This window comes from Rana temporaria, chromosome 10 (assembly GCF_905171775.1).
Source record: "Rana temporaria chromosome 10, aRanTem1.1, whole genome shotgun sequence".
NCBI lineage: Eukaryota > Metazoa > Chordata > Amphibia > Anura > Ranidae > Rana > Rana temporaria.
In genome coordinates this window covers 127244701-127263646 of record NC_053498.1, presented here as the reverse complement: position 1 = coordinate 127263646, position 18946 = coordinate 127244701, and the positions used below count along the sequence as shown (strand labels likewise).

At 48.3% G+C, this 18946-nt stretch overlaps 1 protein-coding gene across 1 annotated transcript in view; it reads right to left on the bottom strand.

The window, feature by feature from the left end:
• The window catches only part of ADAMTS15 (ADAM metallopeptidase with thrombospondin type 1 motif 15), a 66015-nt gene that overhangs the window by 27000 nt on the left and 20069 nt on the right, over nucleotides 1-18946 (bottom strand). The window contains exon 2 of the mRNA XM_040326243.1: nucleotides 3208-3340. Within this exon, the coding sequence (XP_040182177.1) occupies nucleotides 3208-3340 (133 nt within the window). The remainder of the gene's footprint in view (nucleotides 1-3207; nucleotides 3341-18946) is intronic.

The following is an 18946-nucleotide window of genomic DNA, read 5'->3' as shown; positions in this document are numbered from 1 at the left end:
GGTGAACCTCCGCCCCAGTCTCAAGTCTTTTCCAGGCTCTAACAGGTTATCTTCTTAAGCCTCGTACAGACGATCGGACTTTCAGCAGACTTTTTCGTGGATTTTGGTCCCAAGGCTGTTGGCCCGGGAACTTGTTCTGCATACAGACGGCACAACATTTTCAGCCAACAAAACCTAAATATGTGTTTTTTCTGCTCTTTAGCGCCACCCTTTGGGCAACTTCTGCTAATGTTGTCTTATAGCCAGATTCAGAAAGACTGGCTTAACTTTGTGCAGGCGTAGCGTATCGCATCTACGCTACGCCGCTGTAAGTCAGAGAGTCAAGTGCTGTATTCACAAAGCACTTGCGTCCTAAGTTACGGCGGCGTAGCGTAAATGGGCCGGCGTAAGCACGCCTAATTCAAATTGTGAAGAGGTGGGCGTGTTTTATGTAAATAAACCATGACCCCACGTAAATGACGTTTTGAACTAACGGCGCATGTGCCGTCCAAGGGACGTATACCAGTGTGCATGCTCCAAATTACGCAGCAAGGACTTTTTGGTTTCGACGTGAACGTAAATTACGTCCAGCCCCATTCACGGACGACTTACGCAAACGACGAAATTTTCAAAATTCGACGCGGGACCGACGTCCATACTTAAAATTGACTAGGCCAGCTTTTTGTTGGACTAACTTTACGCCTGAAAACCCCTTTACGTAAACGGCGTATCTTTACTGCGACGGGCAAGCGTACGTTCGCGAATAGGCGTATCTCACTGATTTATGCATTCTAGGCGTAAATCAGCGTTCACGCCCCTAGCGGCCGGCCTAAATAGAAAGCTAAGATACGACGGCGCAGTATGACCACTCGTGTGCTGGGTACTCCTGGCTATTTAAGTGCCATGCTGGTATGGGTGGCAGAAGGCAGCACCAGAGAGGAGTCAGTGCAGAGATGTCAGGGTATTTCTGGATCCTGTGCTGCTGCCAAACCCGGACTCTGACCACATCGGCCCAGGATGGAAATAAGCTGTCTCAGAAATGTTTGCACCCTCTCATCTCTGTGTACAGCTGCCAGATTTATCCACACAGAAATGTTTTGCATTTCCGGACATTTTATTCTCCATCACAGCTCTGCTATGAGATTTATGTTCTCTCCTCACCAACAGCATGGAGCAAATGTGACTAAAGACTCCCCACTTATCTGCTGCAGGATACGGCTGGTGGAGGACACAGTCACTTCCTTCTAGTCTATGTATGGTAGAGGCCAATATGGCATGCAGGGACACTGTTCCTGTAAACTTGTCAAAGCGCTGGTTTAACCACTTGACTACTGGGCACTTTTACCCCCTTCCTGCCCAGGCCAATTTTCAGCTTTCAGTGCTCTCACACTTTGAATGACAATTGAGCGGTTATGCAACACTGTACCCGTATGAGTTTTTTTTATTTTTAAATCACACAAATAGAGCTTTCTTTTGTGGTATTTAATCACCCCTGTTTTTTTTTTTTTGCTAAAGAAATAAAAAAAGACTGAAAATGTTAAAAAAAAAGTATTTCATATTTCTCCTGCACTGATGTGTCCTGATAAGACTTCACTGATGGGCAGTGATAGGCTGCACTGATGGGCACTAAAGAGGCAGCACTGATGGGCACTAAAGAGGCAGCACTGATAGGCACTGATAGGCTGCACTGATGGGCACTGACGAGGCGGCACTGATGGGCACTGACGAGGAAGCACGGATTAAACTGCACTGATGGGCACTAATAGGTGGCATTTATGGGCACTAATAGGCGGTACTAAAGGACTACACTGATTGGTAACACTGATGAGCACTGATTGGCAACACTAATGAGCATTGATTGGCAGTACTGGGGTGCATTGATTGGCAGCACTAGTGGGCACTGATAGGCAGCACTGGTGGGCACTGATAGGCAGCACTAGGTGGGCACTAATAGGTGGCATTTATGGGCACTAATAGGCGGTACTAAAGGACTACACTGATTGGCAACACTAATGAGCATTGATTGGCAGTACTGGGGGGGCATTGATTGGCAGCACTAGTGGGCACTGATAGGCAGCACTGGTGGGCACTAATAGGTGGCATTTATGGGCACTAATAGGCGGTACTAAAGGACTACACTGATTGGTAACACTGATGAGCACTGATTGGCAACACTAATGAGCATTGATTGGCAGTACTGGGGGGCATTGATTGGCAGCACTAGTGGGCACTGATAGGCAGCACTGGTGGGCACTGATAGGCAGCACTGGTGGGCACTAATAGGTGGCATTTATGGGCACTAATAGGCGGTACTAAAGGACTACACTGATTGGTAACACTGATGAGCACTGATTGGCAACACTAATGAGCATTGATTGGCAGTACTGGGGGGGCATTGATTGGCAGCACTGGTGGGCACTGATAGGCAGCACTGGAGGGCACTAATAGGTGGCATTTATGGGCACTAATAGGCGGTACTAAAGGACTACACTGATTGGTAACACTGATGAGCACTGATTGGCAACACTAATGAGCATTGATTGACAGTACTGGGGGGGCATTTATTGGCAGCACTAGTGGGCACTGATAGGCAGCACTGGTGGGCACTAATAGGTGGCATTTATGGGCACTAATAGGTGGTACTAAAGGACTACACTGATTGGTAACACTGATGAGCACTGATTGGCAACACTAATGAGCATTGATTGGCAGTACTGGGGGGGGGCATTGATTGGCAGCACTGGTGGGCACTGATAGGCAGCACCGGTGGGCACTGATAGGCAGCACCGGTGGGCACTGATAGGCAGCACTGGTGGGCACTGGTAGGACTGTACTGATTATCAGGACACTGACAAGTAGTGCCCTGATTATCAGTGTAGATGTCCCTTTCACACAAGCCGGTTATCGGCTCTCCTCTCCCCACGCTGTCAGCATGAGGAAAGGAATGCCGATAACCGGCTTGTGTTAACAATGTCATCAGCAGAGATTGGACACAGCTGATCACATGGTAAAGAGTCACTGATTGGCTCTTTACCCCGATCTGTGACCAGCTGTGGCTTTGCAGGGGAGCAAGGAGAAACCTGTGAATGCAGATGAACTTTTTTACGGGAGGCCACAATTCTACATTCATTTATATCATTCATATACTCGAGGATTTTCTTTTGTCTCCAGCACCCTCTCAGTCATACATGTGAGGCCCTTAGTGTTGAATTTGGATGGAAGACTCACCCAGCTCATGCGCCGTGGTGAAGGCGGATGGCAGCCCATCGTCCTCGATCACTGAGCAGCTGCGTTTCGGATCGCACATGGTGCCCACATCCGCCATGCCTAGAGTGTCGCAGGTAGAGGCTCCGCACAGGTCCTGCACGGAGGACAAAAATTCCAATCAGTATAACAATATAGACAAGTTCATATACATGTCTAAAAGAAGGCTGTGAGTAGGGTAAGGTATGAGAGGGACACATGGAAAGATCTGAAGACAGCCGATTCTGATTGTGTCTGCTTATGTGCTCATTACCCATAAAACCAGCCAACGTGTTTTTGGGGTGGTCTTAGGAGCCCCTTATGTAATGTGGATCATGCTTGGTGAAGAGATATAGGAAGACCATTGCAGCAGTGCTTCCCCAAGCGTGATTCACCCTGCAAGACCCCCCCAAACATTATGGAGAAAGACACAACTGGAATATCTTGGCCCAGATTCTCAAAGTACTTACGACGGCGCAGCGCCATGTACGCCGTCTTAAATCCTAATCTTGCCCGTCGTATCTATGCGACTGATTCTTAGAATCAGTTACGCATAGATATCCATTCGATCCGACAGGCGTAAGTCTCTTACACCATCGGATCGTAACTGCAATTTCTTTTCCCCGCTAGGTGGCGCTTCCGTCGATTTCCGCGTTGAATATGCAAATTAGCAAGATACACGAATTCCGGAACGTACGCGCGGCCGAAGCAGTAAAGTTACGATGTTTACGTTAGGCTTTTCCCGGCGTAAAGTTGCCCTTGCTATATGAGGCGCATGCCAATGTTAAGTATGGCCGTCGTTCCCGCGTTGAAAATTAAAAAAATTACGTCGTTTGCGTAAGTCGTCCGTGAATGGTGCTGGACGTAATTTACGTCCACGTCAAAACCAATGACGTCCTTGCGACGTCATTTAGAGCAATGCACGCTGGGATATTTTAGGGACGGCGCATGCGCAGTTCGTTCGGCGCGGGGACGCGCTTCATTTGAATTCCGCCGGGTGATTTACGCTACGCCGCCGCAACTTTACAGGCAAGTGCTTTGTGAATAAAGCACTTGCCTGAAAAACTTGCGGCGGCGTAACGTAAATGAGATACGTTACGCCCGCACATTTTTGCGGCGTTCTACCAGAATCTGGGCCCTTGTCTCCAGATACATCATCAAATCCCAGAATCCCTCTGTCTATGAGGTTATTGATCCTAGGAAGCAGCCAAACACTTTATAAATGAATCGGTCAGAATCATTATCATTCCCAATCTCATAGCATCACTGCAACAACCACAGGGGCTGGGGGATAATAAATACAAGTCTTTTTTTAATTGTACATATACTGTAAATACGGATTCCTCTTGAACCTTTGCTGAATCTGAGTCTACAGACCACATGAAACTAAAGATGGGTGCAAGGTCCTGATGAAGCACAACTGTGCGAAACATGTTGGCCATCTGCACAAATGAAGTATCTTGTTTCTGATTTCTTTATGATCTATGTGAAACCCATGATTACATTTTAATGTTATTAATAAATTCTTATATTTTTTTCAATTAATCTTGTCTAGTGTGCTCACCTTATAAAAGTATCGGTGTCTCTCAGTAAAATCCCATACTTTGGGAGAGCTGTGTCTCTCTCTACTTTTTTCCTTTGCTGAATCTTGTAGGAGGGGGAGGCGGCTTCACTCGGCTGTGCCTGTGTGACATCCGGGAGGCAGCCCGTGGCCACAAGAGGAGGGGATGGTAGGTGCAGCGGTGTCACCATGCACCCCCCCCCTGCACCCCCTACAGGGCCGGCCTTTGGGGTGTGCGAGCTGTGCGGTCATACAGGGCGCCATGGGCAACAGGGGCGCCGTGCGGCCATCCAGAGGCGTACTTAGGGGGGGGCCAGCTGCCCCTGGGTACCACACACTGGGGGGTGTCAGACCGGCACTCCCCTCTGCGATTGTATTACACCCACGGTGGCAGTGCCGCGAGCTTAGGCAGCGGCACACTGGCACAGGCAGGGAGAGGCGAGCTAGCTACAGTGGCGAGGGGTAGGGGGTGCAGGGGGGGGGTGCAGGGTGACACCGCTGCACCTACCATCCCCTCCTCTTGTGGCCACGGGCTGCCTCCCGGATGTCACACAGGCACAGTCGAGTGAAGCCGTCCCCCCCTCCTCTCTGTTCATGTGTAAACAGGGGGAGGGGACCTGCTGTGCATGTGCCGCTGCGCTGATCTGAGGTCCTGAAGGGGGGGCTGCACTGAAGGGGGGGGGAGCTACACTGAACGAGTAGGCTACATCCTCTTTGTGTATGTTTAGGTGACCAGGGGGCGAGGGCTGAAGATGGGGGGGGGGGGCACCACAGGATTAGCTCGCACAGGGCGCCTGAACACCTAAGGCCGGCCCTGCCCATGAGTTGTCAGTCCGCCCCTGGATGTGGGTTTCCCCGCATCCAATATGCACAGCAGATGATTGTGACTGGCTCTCTATGGAGCCGGCTCACATATCTCCGCAGCGGCTCTGTGCGTCTTTTGGTCCGTTTCAGGTCCGAATTTAGCCAAATAGATGAGACGGTGAACGTAGCCGCACCGGACTCCTGCTGTGAGCCGCACCGGACTCCTGCTGTGAGCCGCTGCATTGCTCATATGTGAACCCAGCCTAAAGTTATTACCAGTTTATTATTTTCCTGCATGCTAGTAGGCAGGCTGCCTTTGAAGAACCCTATCTCCTCTGTCTCCATTCCTAAAAGTTTCAGCAGAAATGCCTAATGAGATCATGAGATTATCTCACACTCCAGCAGGAAATCTGTACTGCTCGTTTGTGAGAAACTTTTGCAGCTGTGAAATACTGAGCGTAGATGACTTGAAGGCAATATCTAACTGGTTCCTGTTGCATATTTAAAGTCTCTCTATGGGAAAATGCCATTGCCTGTCCCCCTGTTCCCATGACAGCCTAATCTTATATTTTATTTTATTATTTTGTAAAGCATATACAGTGGAATTTTAGATTACAAGCATAATCCATTCCAGGAGAATGCTCGTAATCCGCAGCACTTGCATATCAAAGCGAGTTTCCCCATAGAAGTCAGTGGGGTAGATTCAGGTACATTTGCGCTTTTTTTGCGGAGGCTCAGGGCAACGTTTTTGCCATGCGCCCCCGCAAATTTACTGCGCTGCCCTTGATTCACGGAGCAGTAGCTCCGTAAATTGCATGGGCGCGCCGGCAAAATGCCCGGCGTAAGCGCTCGCAATTTAAATCATCCCGTAGGGGGCGGGAATCATTTAAATTAGGCGCGTTCCCGCGCCGATCGTAGAGCGCATGATCCGTCGGGAAACTTTCCCGACGTGCATTGCGGCAAATGACGTCGCAAGGACGTCATTTGCTTCAAAGTGAACGTGAATGGCGTCCAGCGCCATTCACGAATCACTTACGCAGACTACGTAAATTTGAAATTTCGCGACGCGGGAACGACGGGTATACGTAACATTGGCTGCCCCTGCTAATAGACGCCGTACGGAAACGACGTAAACTGCGTACGCATGGCTCGCGTAACGTTGTGAATCGGCGTTAGTATGCAATTTGCATACTATACGCTGAGCACAACGGGAACGCCACCTAGCGGCCATCGCAAGAATGCAGCCTAAGGTATGCGGGCATAAGAGCCTTATGCCGCGCATATCTTAGGCTGCAGTCGGGGTAACGAGGTTCCTGAATCAGGAGCATTCGTTACGCCGGGGCAAGTAAGCAATTGCGCTGTGTAACTATGGTTACACAGGCGCAATTGCTTCTTGAATCCAGGCCAGTGAAAATAATTTGTTCAACATTGACTTCTATGGCATGCAATACCGCATGTGGCCAGAGGTGGGGGGATGCTGGAGAGCCTCGGAAACGCTCGGGGACAGCTTGGCTGAACTTGGAAAACCTTAAAAAAGGATTTACGAGTATTTCCAAACGGCTCCGATTGGCTCCGCTCAGCTCCGGACCCCCCCACTTCAGGCCAAATGCGGTACTGCACACCGCAGAGGCTCTTAAATCCTGCTTGTTTTGCGAGATAACACTTGCAAACCGAGTCAGGATTTAAAAAAAATACAATGCTCTTATTGCAAAATGCTCGTTAAGCGCGTTACTCGCAATCTGAGGTTTCACTGTAACAGGGTACCACTGCATAGGGTGATCCTGTAGGAGGAAGGGGGAGATGATGGTTCCTTCAGCACAGGATGAATTGTTGAAAATTAGATTTGCCCTGCATGTTTTTGTTGCCTTCCGGCCCTGATGTCCCATTAACAGGGGCCCGGATTCAGATAGAATGCTCTATCTATGGGCGGGCGTAACGTATCTCCGATACGTTACGCCGCTGTAACTTTGGGCGCAAGTTCCGTATGCAGAAAGAACTTGCGCCCTTAGTTACGGCGGCGTAACGTATGTGTGGCGGCGTAAGCCCGCCTAATTCAAATGGGGATGTTGTGGGCGTGTTTTATTTAGATTTCAGATGACCCCGCGTTTTTGACGTTTTTTTTTAACGGCGCCAGCGCCGTTCGTGAAATATCCCAGTGTGCATTACGCCAAAGTACGCCGCAAGGACGTATTGGATTCGACGTGAACGTAAATGACGTCCAGCCCTATTCGTGAACAACTTACGCAAACGACGCAAAATTTTCAAAATTCGACGCGGGAACGACGTCCATACATTGGCTAGGTCAGCTTTTTGTTCGACTAACTTTACGCCAGAAAACGCCTTACGTAAACAGCGTTTCTTTACTGCGATGGGCAATCGTACGTTCGTGAATAGGCGTATCTCGCTGATTTACGCATTCTAGGCGTAAATCAGCGTTCACGCCCCTAGCGGCCGGCGGAACTAGACAGCTAAGATACGACGGCGCAAACGACGTAAAATTTTCAAAACTCGGCGCGGGAACGACGGCCATACTTAACATTAGCTACGCCTCATGTAGCAGGGGTAACTATACGCCGAAAAAAGCCTAAAGTAAACGATGTAAAAAAATTCGCCGGTGGGACGTACGTTTCTGAATCAGCCTAAATACCTCATTAGCATATTCCTCGCGTAACTATACGGAAGCGCCACCTAGCGGCCAGCGTAAATATGCAGCCTAAGATACGACGGTGTAAGACACTTACGCCTGTCGGATCTTAGGGATATCTATGCGTAACTGATTCTCTGAATCAGGCGCATAGATATGACGGCCCGCACTCAGAGATACGACGGCGTATCAGGAGATACGCCGTCGTATCTCGTATCTGAATCCGGGCCAGGGTCTTTACATCTACGGGGTCGGAAGGATTGGCTGTGATTGGCTGTCCTGGTCCCGATTATTACTAGAGACGGGGAGCTGCTAGGACAATGTGGGCACTGCACTGGCAGCACGCAGTGCGCACGCTCTCGCTGCCCATGGACCCATATGTGTAGCCTGTGGGTGTTACAGCCCACCCACTTTTCCGCCGCACTTATGCATTACAAGGGCGGGAAGAAATTAATTTGGCTATAGTTGTACTTTAATTTTACATTTCCTAACGGGACATACATTACAAAGTGTTATTCCTGGCACTTTATTCTGGCTCTTTATTAGGACGCAACTTCATTTCCTCTTTACCAATATAAATCAGAAAACAATGTTTGGAAAAGAACAATGTGACTGCAGAACTACTAAACTGCGACTATTCCTGCGAGAACTATTCCTGTTATTGCCAAGCCGCAGGCTTTATAAATCATATATGGCACACAAAGTTGTATTTCGCCCACATTGGCTGGCATGGTGCCGTGTGGCATTCTGCAGATATTCCGGGGATGATGCAGTGCCATGGTGCCGTGTAGGCATTGTTTTATGTAATCGTTTATAAGAACACATAAAAGTGTTTGTCTGGCGGCGGGGCTGCGATGGAATTACTCATTTTCATTTGTGCCAGTTTAAGAACAATTTTGATTGTTTGAATTCCTCGGCTCTTTGGCAGATCCAGTGTTATTTGTGGCCGGGGTCCAGCTTTGTGAAAGCTTTGTATCGGAGAGCGGCGTGTCTGGGCCGCGTCTTGGGGCACCCAGAAAATTCCCAGTATGACCGGGGGCACACGGAGGGCATGATGGATTCTCATCCCAGGATAGAGCTAACATAGGCCATCTCGTTGTACTGATCTCTCCGTTCCTCTCTGCGGGTTTCTACACGTCCTGTTTCCTCTTCCAATCTCCTTCCTTCATTTCCCCACCTGCCAATGTGATAACTGCTTTACTGTATAACTTCCTCACTCACTTTCCTTTGCGGATGCCCCCGGGGAGAGATGTATACCTCGCCTGTCCCCACCTACGCTATTAAAATTGTCCTTTACCTGACCTTCCCGACCTGCCTCATAGCACTTTCCCCATCGCACATTAGAACAGGACGGGACACGGCTGTCTCACCCACGTGTAAAGGCTGCGGGCCACGGCTTCTCACCAGGGTAATTATTCCAGAGATTTGGGACGTAACCCCAAAGGCAGCGAGCGCCTATAAATCTGACATATTATTACTACAAGTCAGTCACATGTGTAATGGCTGGAGATTGAGGGGATTATCAATACATCCTGGATCATCGCGCACACAAAACCTGTCTAAGTAAATAGAAGAAATACTTCCATGGGTGCCGTCATCCTACAATACCCATCAATATAATACACAATTATGTAAAATGAAATATTAAGGAAGTGCTTGATAAACTGTGAAGATATACACAATGGCCCGGATTCACATACATTGGCGCATATTTATGCCGGCGTAGCGTATCTAATATACGCTACGCCGACGTAGCGCAGAGAGGCAAGCACCGAATTCACAAAGCACTTGCCTCCCAAGTTGCACTGGGTTCCCTCGGCATAAGCCGGCGTAGGTGGAAGTGGGCGTGAGCCATGCTAATGAGGCGTGATCCCATGCAAAAGCACTCGGCGAGTGCTTAAAACGAACGGCGCATGCGCCATCCCGTGGACGTATGCCAGTGCGCATGCTCAGAATCACGTCGGATCTACTCCCTAAGATACGACGGATCACTGCCTACGGCGTGAACGTAACCTACGCCCAGCTCTATTCACGTCCAATGTAAACAACGTAAAATACGACGGCTTGAGTTCCCTGGTGCAGACCTTTGCATGGATGCTGCTGAGTTAACACCTCCTTTATGGGGCATAACTTTACGCCGGACGTATGACTTTGCGCGCACTGCATCGGACGGACGTTCGTGAATCGGCATATCTCCCTCATTTGCATATGCAAATAGAAAATCAACGGGTGCGCCAAATACGTCCAGCGTAAATATGCGCCCACTCTACCCTGGCGTAGGCAAGCTACGTTGGTCGGATGAAGCCTATTTTCAGGCGTATCTAGTTTTGTGGGCACGGCGCACAGATACGACGGCGCATATTTGCACTTACGCGGTGTAGGCAAGTTACGTTGGTCGGATGAAGCCTATTTTCAGGCGTATCTAGTTTTGTGGGCACGGCGCACAGATACGAGGGCACATATTTGCACTTAAGCGGCGTATCTCGAGATACGTCGGCGCAAGTGCTTTGTGAATCCGGGCCTATGTTGTCAAAAGTATTGTGACACCTGCCTTTACACATACATGAACTTTAATGGCATCCCAGTCTTATGCCGCGTACAGACGATCGGACATTCCAACAACAAAACCGTGGATACATTTCCAACGGATGTTGGCTCAAACGTATCTTGCATACACACGGTCACACAATTGTTGTCGAAAATTCCGAACATCAAGAAAGCGGTGACGTACAACACTACAACGAGCCGAGAAAAATGAAGTTCATGGATTCGAGCATGTGCGGTCGGAATTTCAACTTTTGTTGTCGGAAAATTTGAGAACCAGCTCTCAAATTTTTGTTGTCAGAAATTCCGACCGTGTGTACGTGGCATTAGTCCGTAGAGTTCAATATTGAGTTGGCCCACCCTTTGCAGCTAGAACAGCTTCAACTCTCCTGGGAAGGATGTCCACAAGGTTTAGGAGTGTGTCTATGGGACATTCTTCCAGAAGCGCGATTTTTAGGTCAGGCACTGATGTAGACGAAAAGGCCTGGCTCGCAGTCTCCGCTCTAATTCATCCCAAAGGTGTTCTATTGGGTTGAAGTCAGGACTCTGTGTAGCAGAGATGTCTAAAAACTGATCTGCACGTGTAAAACGGGCCTAATTCACCTTTAAAGGGGTGTGGCAGGGGTGTATGTCCTATGCCTACATTCTTTCACTATTCGGTATCCCTCGTTCCAATCTCAAAAAGTTGGGAGGTATGCAACTGTGCAAGACTGAATTTCATCTAGGCAATCTGAGTGGAACTTCTCCTTCCCCCTGCTTCCCTTTTCTGTTCCCTGTTGTCGTTTTTTTTTCACCATTGGAATTAATGACCATAGAAAGGTGAAAAGTGCCATTGTCCTCCATTGTCCTACATGGTAAATCTGTAATCGCTGTGTTTGCCCTCCAGCACACTGCCCCCGGGTGTCTGTCATGGTGTGCTCTTGCACCGTGGTGTGGGATGTTATTTGTTGGTGTAAAGTATTATTATGCTGTCAGCGCAATGTAAGGAAGTTTACTTTCCGTCTCCAACAGGATTTTAATCTTTTAGCGTCTTTTATGATGAAGGGGCCCCAGGTACGCAGAGGTGTCATCACCCCCAGCTATGAATACACAGCGACCTGCTAATCCCTCGGGGATGTTTTCATGGACTCACAAATGAGTGATGTCACTATTCTGGTTGTAGAATCACGGTGTGCAGTAATCACACAGTTATATACATTGTGTTCAATCCCCTCCTCAACAATTCTGGGAGAACAGTTCAAATAACAGACCTCACAGACAGGTCAGCCTCAAGCAAGTCTTATATATTGATTAAAATGTAAAAAGTTAGATGGCTGTTATAGTGTTCCTTGGCAGGTGCCACAAGTTTATCCAAGGTGTGGAGTCTAAGTACCAGTTGGAGCTCCTGATGGTGGAGATGGACTGGAAAACCTAGTGGTGCCCGATTTTCTTTGCTGAAAACTGACACCAGGTCACGACCATCGGAATCGCCCCACCAAGGGGTTTCTGGAACAGAAGGGCTATAGTGCAGAGACTGTTCAGAATGCGGTAAACAACAGTAGTCACATCCAAGCAGAGGTCAGGGCAAGGGTGAAACATTACAGTAGTCAGATGCAGGCTGAGGTCATGGCAAGCAAGAGAGTAGTAACCTCCAGGCTGAGGTCATGGCAAGCAAGAGAGTAGTCAGCTTCAGGCTGAGGTCATGGCAAGCAAGAGAGTAGTCAGCTTCAGGCTGGGGTCATGGCATGCAAGAGAGTAGTCAGGTCCAGGCTGAGGTCATGGCAGGCAAGAGAATAGTCAGGTTCAGGCTGAGGTTATGGCAGGCAAGAGAGTAGTCAGGCCCAGGCTGAGGTCATGGCAAGCAGGAGAGTAGTCAGGTCCAGGCTGAGGTCATGGCAGGCAAGAGAGTAGTACCCCCCCCCCCCCCGGCTGAGGTCATGGCAAGCAAGAGAGTAGTCAGCTTCAGGCTGAGGTCATGGCATGCAAGAGAATAGTCAGGTTCAGGCTGAGGTTATGGCAGGCAAGAGAGTAGTCAGGCCCAGGCTGAGGTCATGGCAAGCAGGAGAGTAGTCAGGTCCAGGCTGAGGTTATGGCAGGCAAGAGAGTAGTCAGGCCCAGGCTGAGGTCATGGCAGGCAAGAGAGTAGTACCCTCCAGGCTGAGGTCATGGCAAGCAAGAGAGTAGTCAGCTTCAGGCTGAGGCCATGGCATGCAAGAGAATAGTCAGGTCTAGGATGAAGTCATGACAGGCAAGAGACTAGTTAGGTCAAGGCTGAGGTCATGGCAAGCAGGAGAGTAGTCAGGTCCATGCTGAGGTCATGGCAGGCAAGAGAGTAGTCAGGTCCATGCTGAAGTCATGGCAGGCAAGAGAGTAGTAAGGTCCAGGGTGAAGTCATGACAGGCAAGAGACTAGTTAGGTCAAGGCTGAGGTCATGGCAAGCAGAAGAGTAGTCAGGTTCATGCTGAGGTCATGGCAGGCAAGAGAGTAGTCAGGTCCATGCTGAAGTCATGGCAGGCAAGAGAGTAGTAAGGTCCAGGGTGAAGTCATGACAGGCAAGAGACTAGTTAGGTCAAGGCTGAGGTCATGGCAAGCAGAAGAGTAGTCAGGTTCATGCTGAGGTCATGGCAGGCAAGAGAGTAGTCAGGTCTTTTGCCTGACGAAGAGGTCCTGCGTGGCCTCGAAACGTTGCTCTTTTGGATCAATAGATATGCATTACATTTTTGGACGTTTTTTTAAAAAGATCCCTGGTGTGCTGGCGAATATATATATATGATTTGCTTTCCGGTTCCCAGCCGGTGATCGTTTCAGCACCCTTTTACTTCTTGGCCATTTCGCCGGAAGGTGTGCAATCGGAATATTTTTGAGGTCCAGGCTGAGGTCATGGCAGGCAAGAGAGTCAGGCCAAGGCTGAGGTCATGCAGGCAAGAGAGTAGTCAGGTCCAGGCTGAGTTCATGGCAGACAAGAGAATAGTCAGGTCAATCCGTAATCCGTATATAAAGCTTTGTTAGTTACACAAAATACATATTTGTACACATTTACATAAAAATAGAGTTTTGAGAAGCAGAAATAAATGAATCAGTAATGCATTATGAAATACGAAAAGAATCTCTGAAAACACCATTGACTGCCCCGAGCTTCAATAACCTCTTTTATGAGGCAGAAGAAGACTGTCATTACAAGCTGTCAGGTCGGGGCTCCTGTGAATTTATGGGAAGCAGTTTAATCACAACGTTCCGCTACTGGAATCGCAATATTGTAACTGAAAGTGAGCGTGAAATTGTGCGAATAGCCGGTGATCTCATAGAAACGACTATGAATATTCATGGTAAAGCCTACACACGCATAGTGGGCCTCATATGTCCGCGTGCCAGAACAAAGAACTGTCACTGTCCAACTTCGAAGATTCTAAATGTCATATTCCAGGTTGAGCTTCAATCTTATTGGTGAACAGACAGATATCTCACCGCTCCAGGTGAGCCCCGTGAGCAATCAAGGGTTGTTGAACCACCAAGGTGCTGGCAATGCTAATGATAGCAAATAAATGGACGAGAACTGGACAGCCGCACTCCAAAATCACTTAAAAAATATGTCTTTTTATTTTTCAACTGCACAAACAGTCACTGCAAACCAACAAGATACAGTATGGCCGACGCGTTTCGCACTTACAGTCAGTGCTTAGTCATGGCTCAGCCATGACTAAGCACTGACTGTAAGTGCGAAACACGTCGGCCATACTGTATCTTGTTGGTTTGCAGTGACTGTTTGTCACTGAGTGTATCTGGTATATGTGGCCACGTTCCTTGTCTTAGCTGTGGCTTCTGAGCAGTAAGAAGGGAAAGCTGTACTCAGAGAGAATAGACTGTACTTATCCACCTATATTTATTGTGTGATTCATGACCAGGCCGAGATGCATCCTCTCTGTCATCACACAGGGGGCCTGCGGCACATGTAGTGTGGAACACTATAAAATGCCATCTGCTATGCCATAAAGATGCCAGGCTCAGCACCCACCAAGGTATGACCACCCAAATCAACGGCACTGAGCCCACACAGCTCTCCCTCTCTCTCCCTCCCCAGAACCAACAAACCCCAACCGCCCCAGGAACCGACAAACATGATCCTCTACATTGTCCATGTATGGGAGAAGAACTGTGACCAGATGTGCAGATAAATCAATTGCAGCTTCCATGTAAAAAAAAAAAAATTGATTCATAAACCGTTTTGGATGGATTGTAGTTACTACGGTATTAAAGCCAAAAGCAAACATTTATTATATTGCAGCTTGGATGTGATCATACCTCCCAACTTTCTCAAATGGGAATGAGGGACACCTATTAGCAAACGTATGTACGGATAGGACACACCCCCTGCCACGCCCTCTTAAAGGAGCATTCTACAATTTTTTTTACTAAAACCCACAAGTGTTTTTCTTACCTCTACTTTCCCTTATGCTGGAAATTTACAAATGCAGAAATTTAGAAATTGGATGAAAGGTTTGGCACTGGGAAACACTTCTTAAAATCTGCCCATCTGCAGCCTTATGATCTCCCGGCGCTGTGACATGCAGTCTAGTCAGCGGCCGTACAGTGTAACAAAGCCCCGCCTTCTCCTCGTTCTCGATAGGCTGAACACTGACTCACTGCTGGGAAACTTGGTCAGTGTTCCGTCATGGACAAGGACTGGACGGCCGCCGACTAAACTGCATGTCACAGCGCCGGGAGATCATAAGGCTGCAGGTGGGCACAGCGCCGGGAGATCAGGTACATGAGGCAGGGATATGGGCACAGTGAGGCAGGGAGATGGGCACAGTGAGGCTAAGGCATGCAGATGGGCACAGTGAGGCTGAGGCATGCAGATGGTCACAGTGAGGCTGAGGCATGCAGATGGGCACAGTAAGGCTGAGGCATGCAGATGTGCACAGTAAGGCTGAGGCATGCAGATGGGCACAGTGAGGCTGCAAATGGGCACATCGAAGCTGCAAATGGGCACAGTGAAGCTGTAAATGGACACAGTGAAGCTGTAAATGGGCACAGTGAGGCTGCAGATGGGCACAGTGAAACTGCAAATGGGCACAGTGAGGCTGCATATGGGCACAGTGAGGCTGCAGATGGGCATTGTTGACCCTCCTTTCCACTTACAGTAGCTGCTGCATTTCTCACCTTAGGCTTATACTCAAAATAATAAGTTTTCCCATTTTTTTGTGGTCAAATTAGGTGCCTCGGCTTATACTCGGGTCGGCTTATACTCAAGTATATACAGTGGATAAGACCAAAATGCGGGACAAACAAGGAGGACACAGGGACTTCCAAATCAGGGACAGTCCCTCCAAATCAGGGACAATTGGGAGCTATGGAAATAGCCAATTTATTAGAACAACCTTATCAGCACTGGTGCAGGTGAAGCAATGTGTGCAATGCAGACTGATGGCCTGAGGGGAACTATTTAGCAGTGGAAGTGTTATTGAGGCACCACAGACCGTCACGTAGTACAGAGAATTCTGCAGTGTTTACAACCTGGTCTTGTTTTTTTTGTTTTTTTATATTCTTTTTTCCCTCTCCAACAAACTCTATAACTGAGGAGCCATTAAACTACCATTATCTGTGTGCTGAATGAGGCGAGGAGATGAGACGCACAGCAAACACTCATCTAATGAAATCAACAACCTCATTATTCAACACACAAGAAATACCTGTGAATTACGGTAAGGGTCCGCAGGCCCTCACAGGTCAGGTATGCACTTAATAAAGACAGGGAAAACTCAATAACTCAACTTAATAAAAACAGTAGAATTCCAGCGTAAACCCAACTAACCCTAAAAATTTCCCCTCCCCCTCCTGTAACCTATACTGACTCACCTGTGTGTACCTACCTATTTTCAGACCACTCCAGGCCAGTCTTGTGTGTACAGAACATCCCCTAGAAATGTAATTTCCTGCTTGTGTGATTGGCTAACTGATTTTCCCAGAAGTCTACACAAAGGCCGCGTACACACGGTCTAACATGTCCGCTGAAACTGGTCCGCGGACATGTCCGACCGTGTGTACGGCCTAGCGGATAGGTTTCCAGCGGACAAAAGTTTCTTAGCAAGCTAAGAAACTTGTCTGCTGGAAACATGTCCGTCGGATATGTCCGATGGTTAGTACACCTAATTGGATATGTCCGTTGGTTATGACGTGTAACCAGCGTCCCGAAATCCCGCGCATGCGTCGAATTGATTCGACGCATGCGTGGAAGCATTGCACTTCCGTGTTTGAGAACGTCGGTGTCTTCTACGTCACCACGTTCTCTGTCCGCTGGGATTTTGGTCTGATGGTGTGTACACACATCAGACCAAAAGCTCCCAGGAGACATGTCCGATGAAAACGGTCCGCGGACCTCCTCGTGTGTACGGGGCCTAAGATATAAGTCAGATTTTGGGCATCTTCTGCAACAAAAATGTAATTTTTGGTGAGATACTCCAAATAGGAAATCACATCTAAAAAGGGACGCAGACCTTGCCACTTTCCTCATTAGAGCCCTGCAGTTGCAGCAGCTGGTTGATAATTATAAAAACACTCCTATACAGAATAAAGCTGGTCATAGATGGAGAGATTTTCTTTCCTGCAACCTGGGGTTGCAGGAACGAAAATCACCCAATTCCCCCATTAATCCCTCCCGCTGAACCATTGATTACTGTTATATTATCTGCTAGCAATAATCGCAGGTAAAATCTGATCAATCAACTTAGTACATTCAGCCTGCCCATACATGGTTCAAATCTCGGCCAGTCCCTGCCAAACCGGGTGAGATTTGGACTTTCTATGGTAGGCTGTGCTCCGCACATGGACACAGACAAACAACCAGTCCTTCAGAATAACAAAAGGTAGCAATCTGCAACAAAGCTTGTTAAAGCGATTGTATACCCTCATATACTATTTGCACCTACAGGTAAGCTTACATTAGGGCTTACCTGTAGGTGCTTGCAATATGTCCTTAACCTATATGGTTAAGGAGATATTTGCAGAAAATCGGACACCGATGTCTACGGCGCAGGCGCACTGAGCGCACCAGGTCTTGAATGGGAGCCTGCCTGAAATGCGCGCATGCGCAGGGTTCGTGCTTGTTCCGCTCGCATGCGTGGCAGTGACGTCATCGCCGCTCTGGCCAGTCACACCCCCGGAAGGGTTAAAAACCCAGAAGTCACTTCGGGTATCAAGGCGGAGGAGAGGAACAAGAGTCGGTGCGGGTTCTTCGATCTAAGGTAAGTAATTGAATATGAGCTAGTATGCTAGTCATACTAGCTCATTATGCCTTTGCCTTGCAGGTTTTTTTTCTTAGGGGGGGTATACAACCGCTTTAAAATCCTTGCAATGTACATAAATCAGGGGAATGTTTTTTTTTTTCAACATTCCCGTCGTATCAGAAGATACGCCGACGTATCTTCTGATACGACGCGTAAGTGCACGGATGCGCCGTCGTATCTCTGCGCCTAATTCTTAATAGAAGATACGCCTAAATTTTGGCCTCATCCGACCGACGTAAGTCTCCTACGCCGTCGTATCTTGGGCGCATATTTACGCTGGCCGCAAGGGGCGCTTCCATTGATTTACGCGTCGAATATGTAAATGAGCAAGATAAGCCGATTCACGAACGTGCTTACACCCGTCGGAGTAATCTACGCCGTTTACGTAAGGCATACGTCCGGCATAAAGTTAGTCCACCATATAGGAGGCGCATCCCATGCAAAGGTATGGACGTCGGAACAGCTGTCGTATTTTACGTCGTTTACGTAAGTCGTACGTGAATGGGGCTGGGCGTAGGTTACGTTCACGTCGTAGGCATTGAGCTGTCGTACCTTAGGGAGTATATGCAACGTGATTTTGAGCATGCGCGTTCGTTCGGCCCTTCATTTGCATGGGGTCACGCTTCATTTTAATAGATCACGCCCACTACCTTCCTACTTTGAATTAGGCGGGCTTACGCCGGCCAATTTACGTTACGCCGCCGCAACTTACGGAGCTTTGTGAATACTGGTCTTGCCGCTCTATGATACGTCGGGCTAGCGCATATGAGATGCACTACGCCCGCACAAATATACGCCGCTCTACCTGAATCCAGCCCTTACTTTTTAAAGCAATAGTACAAAAATAAAATACACAAAAAAAAATCAAATACGCAAAAAAAACACAAAATAAAAAAATACAATAAATAG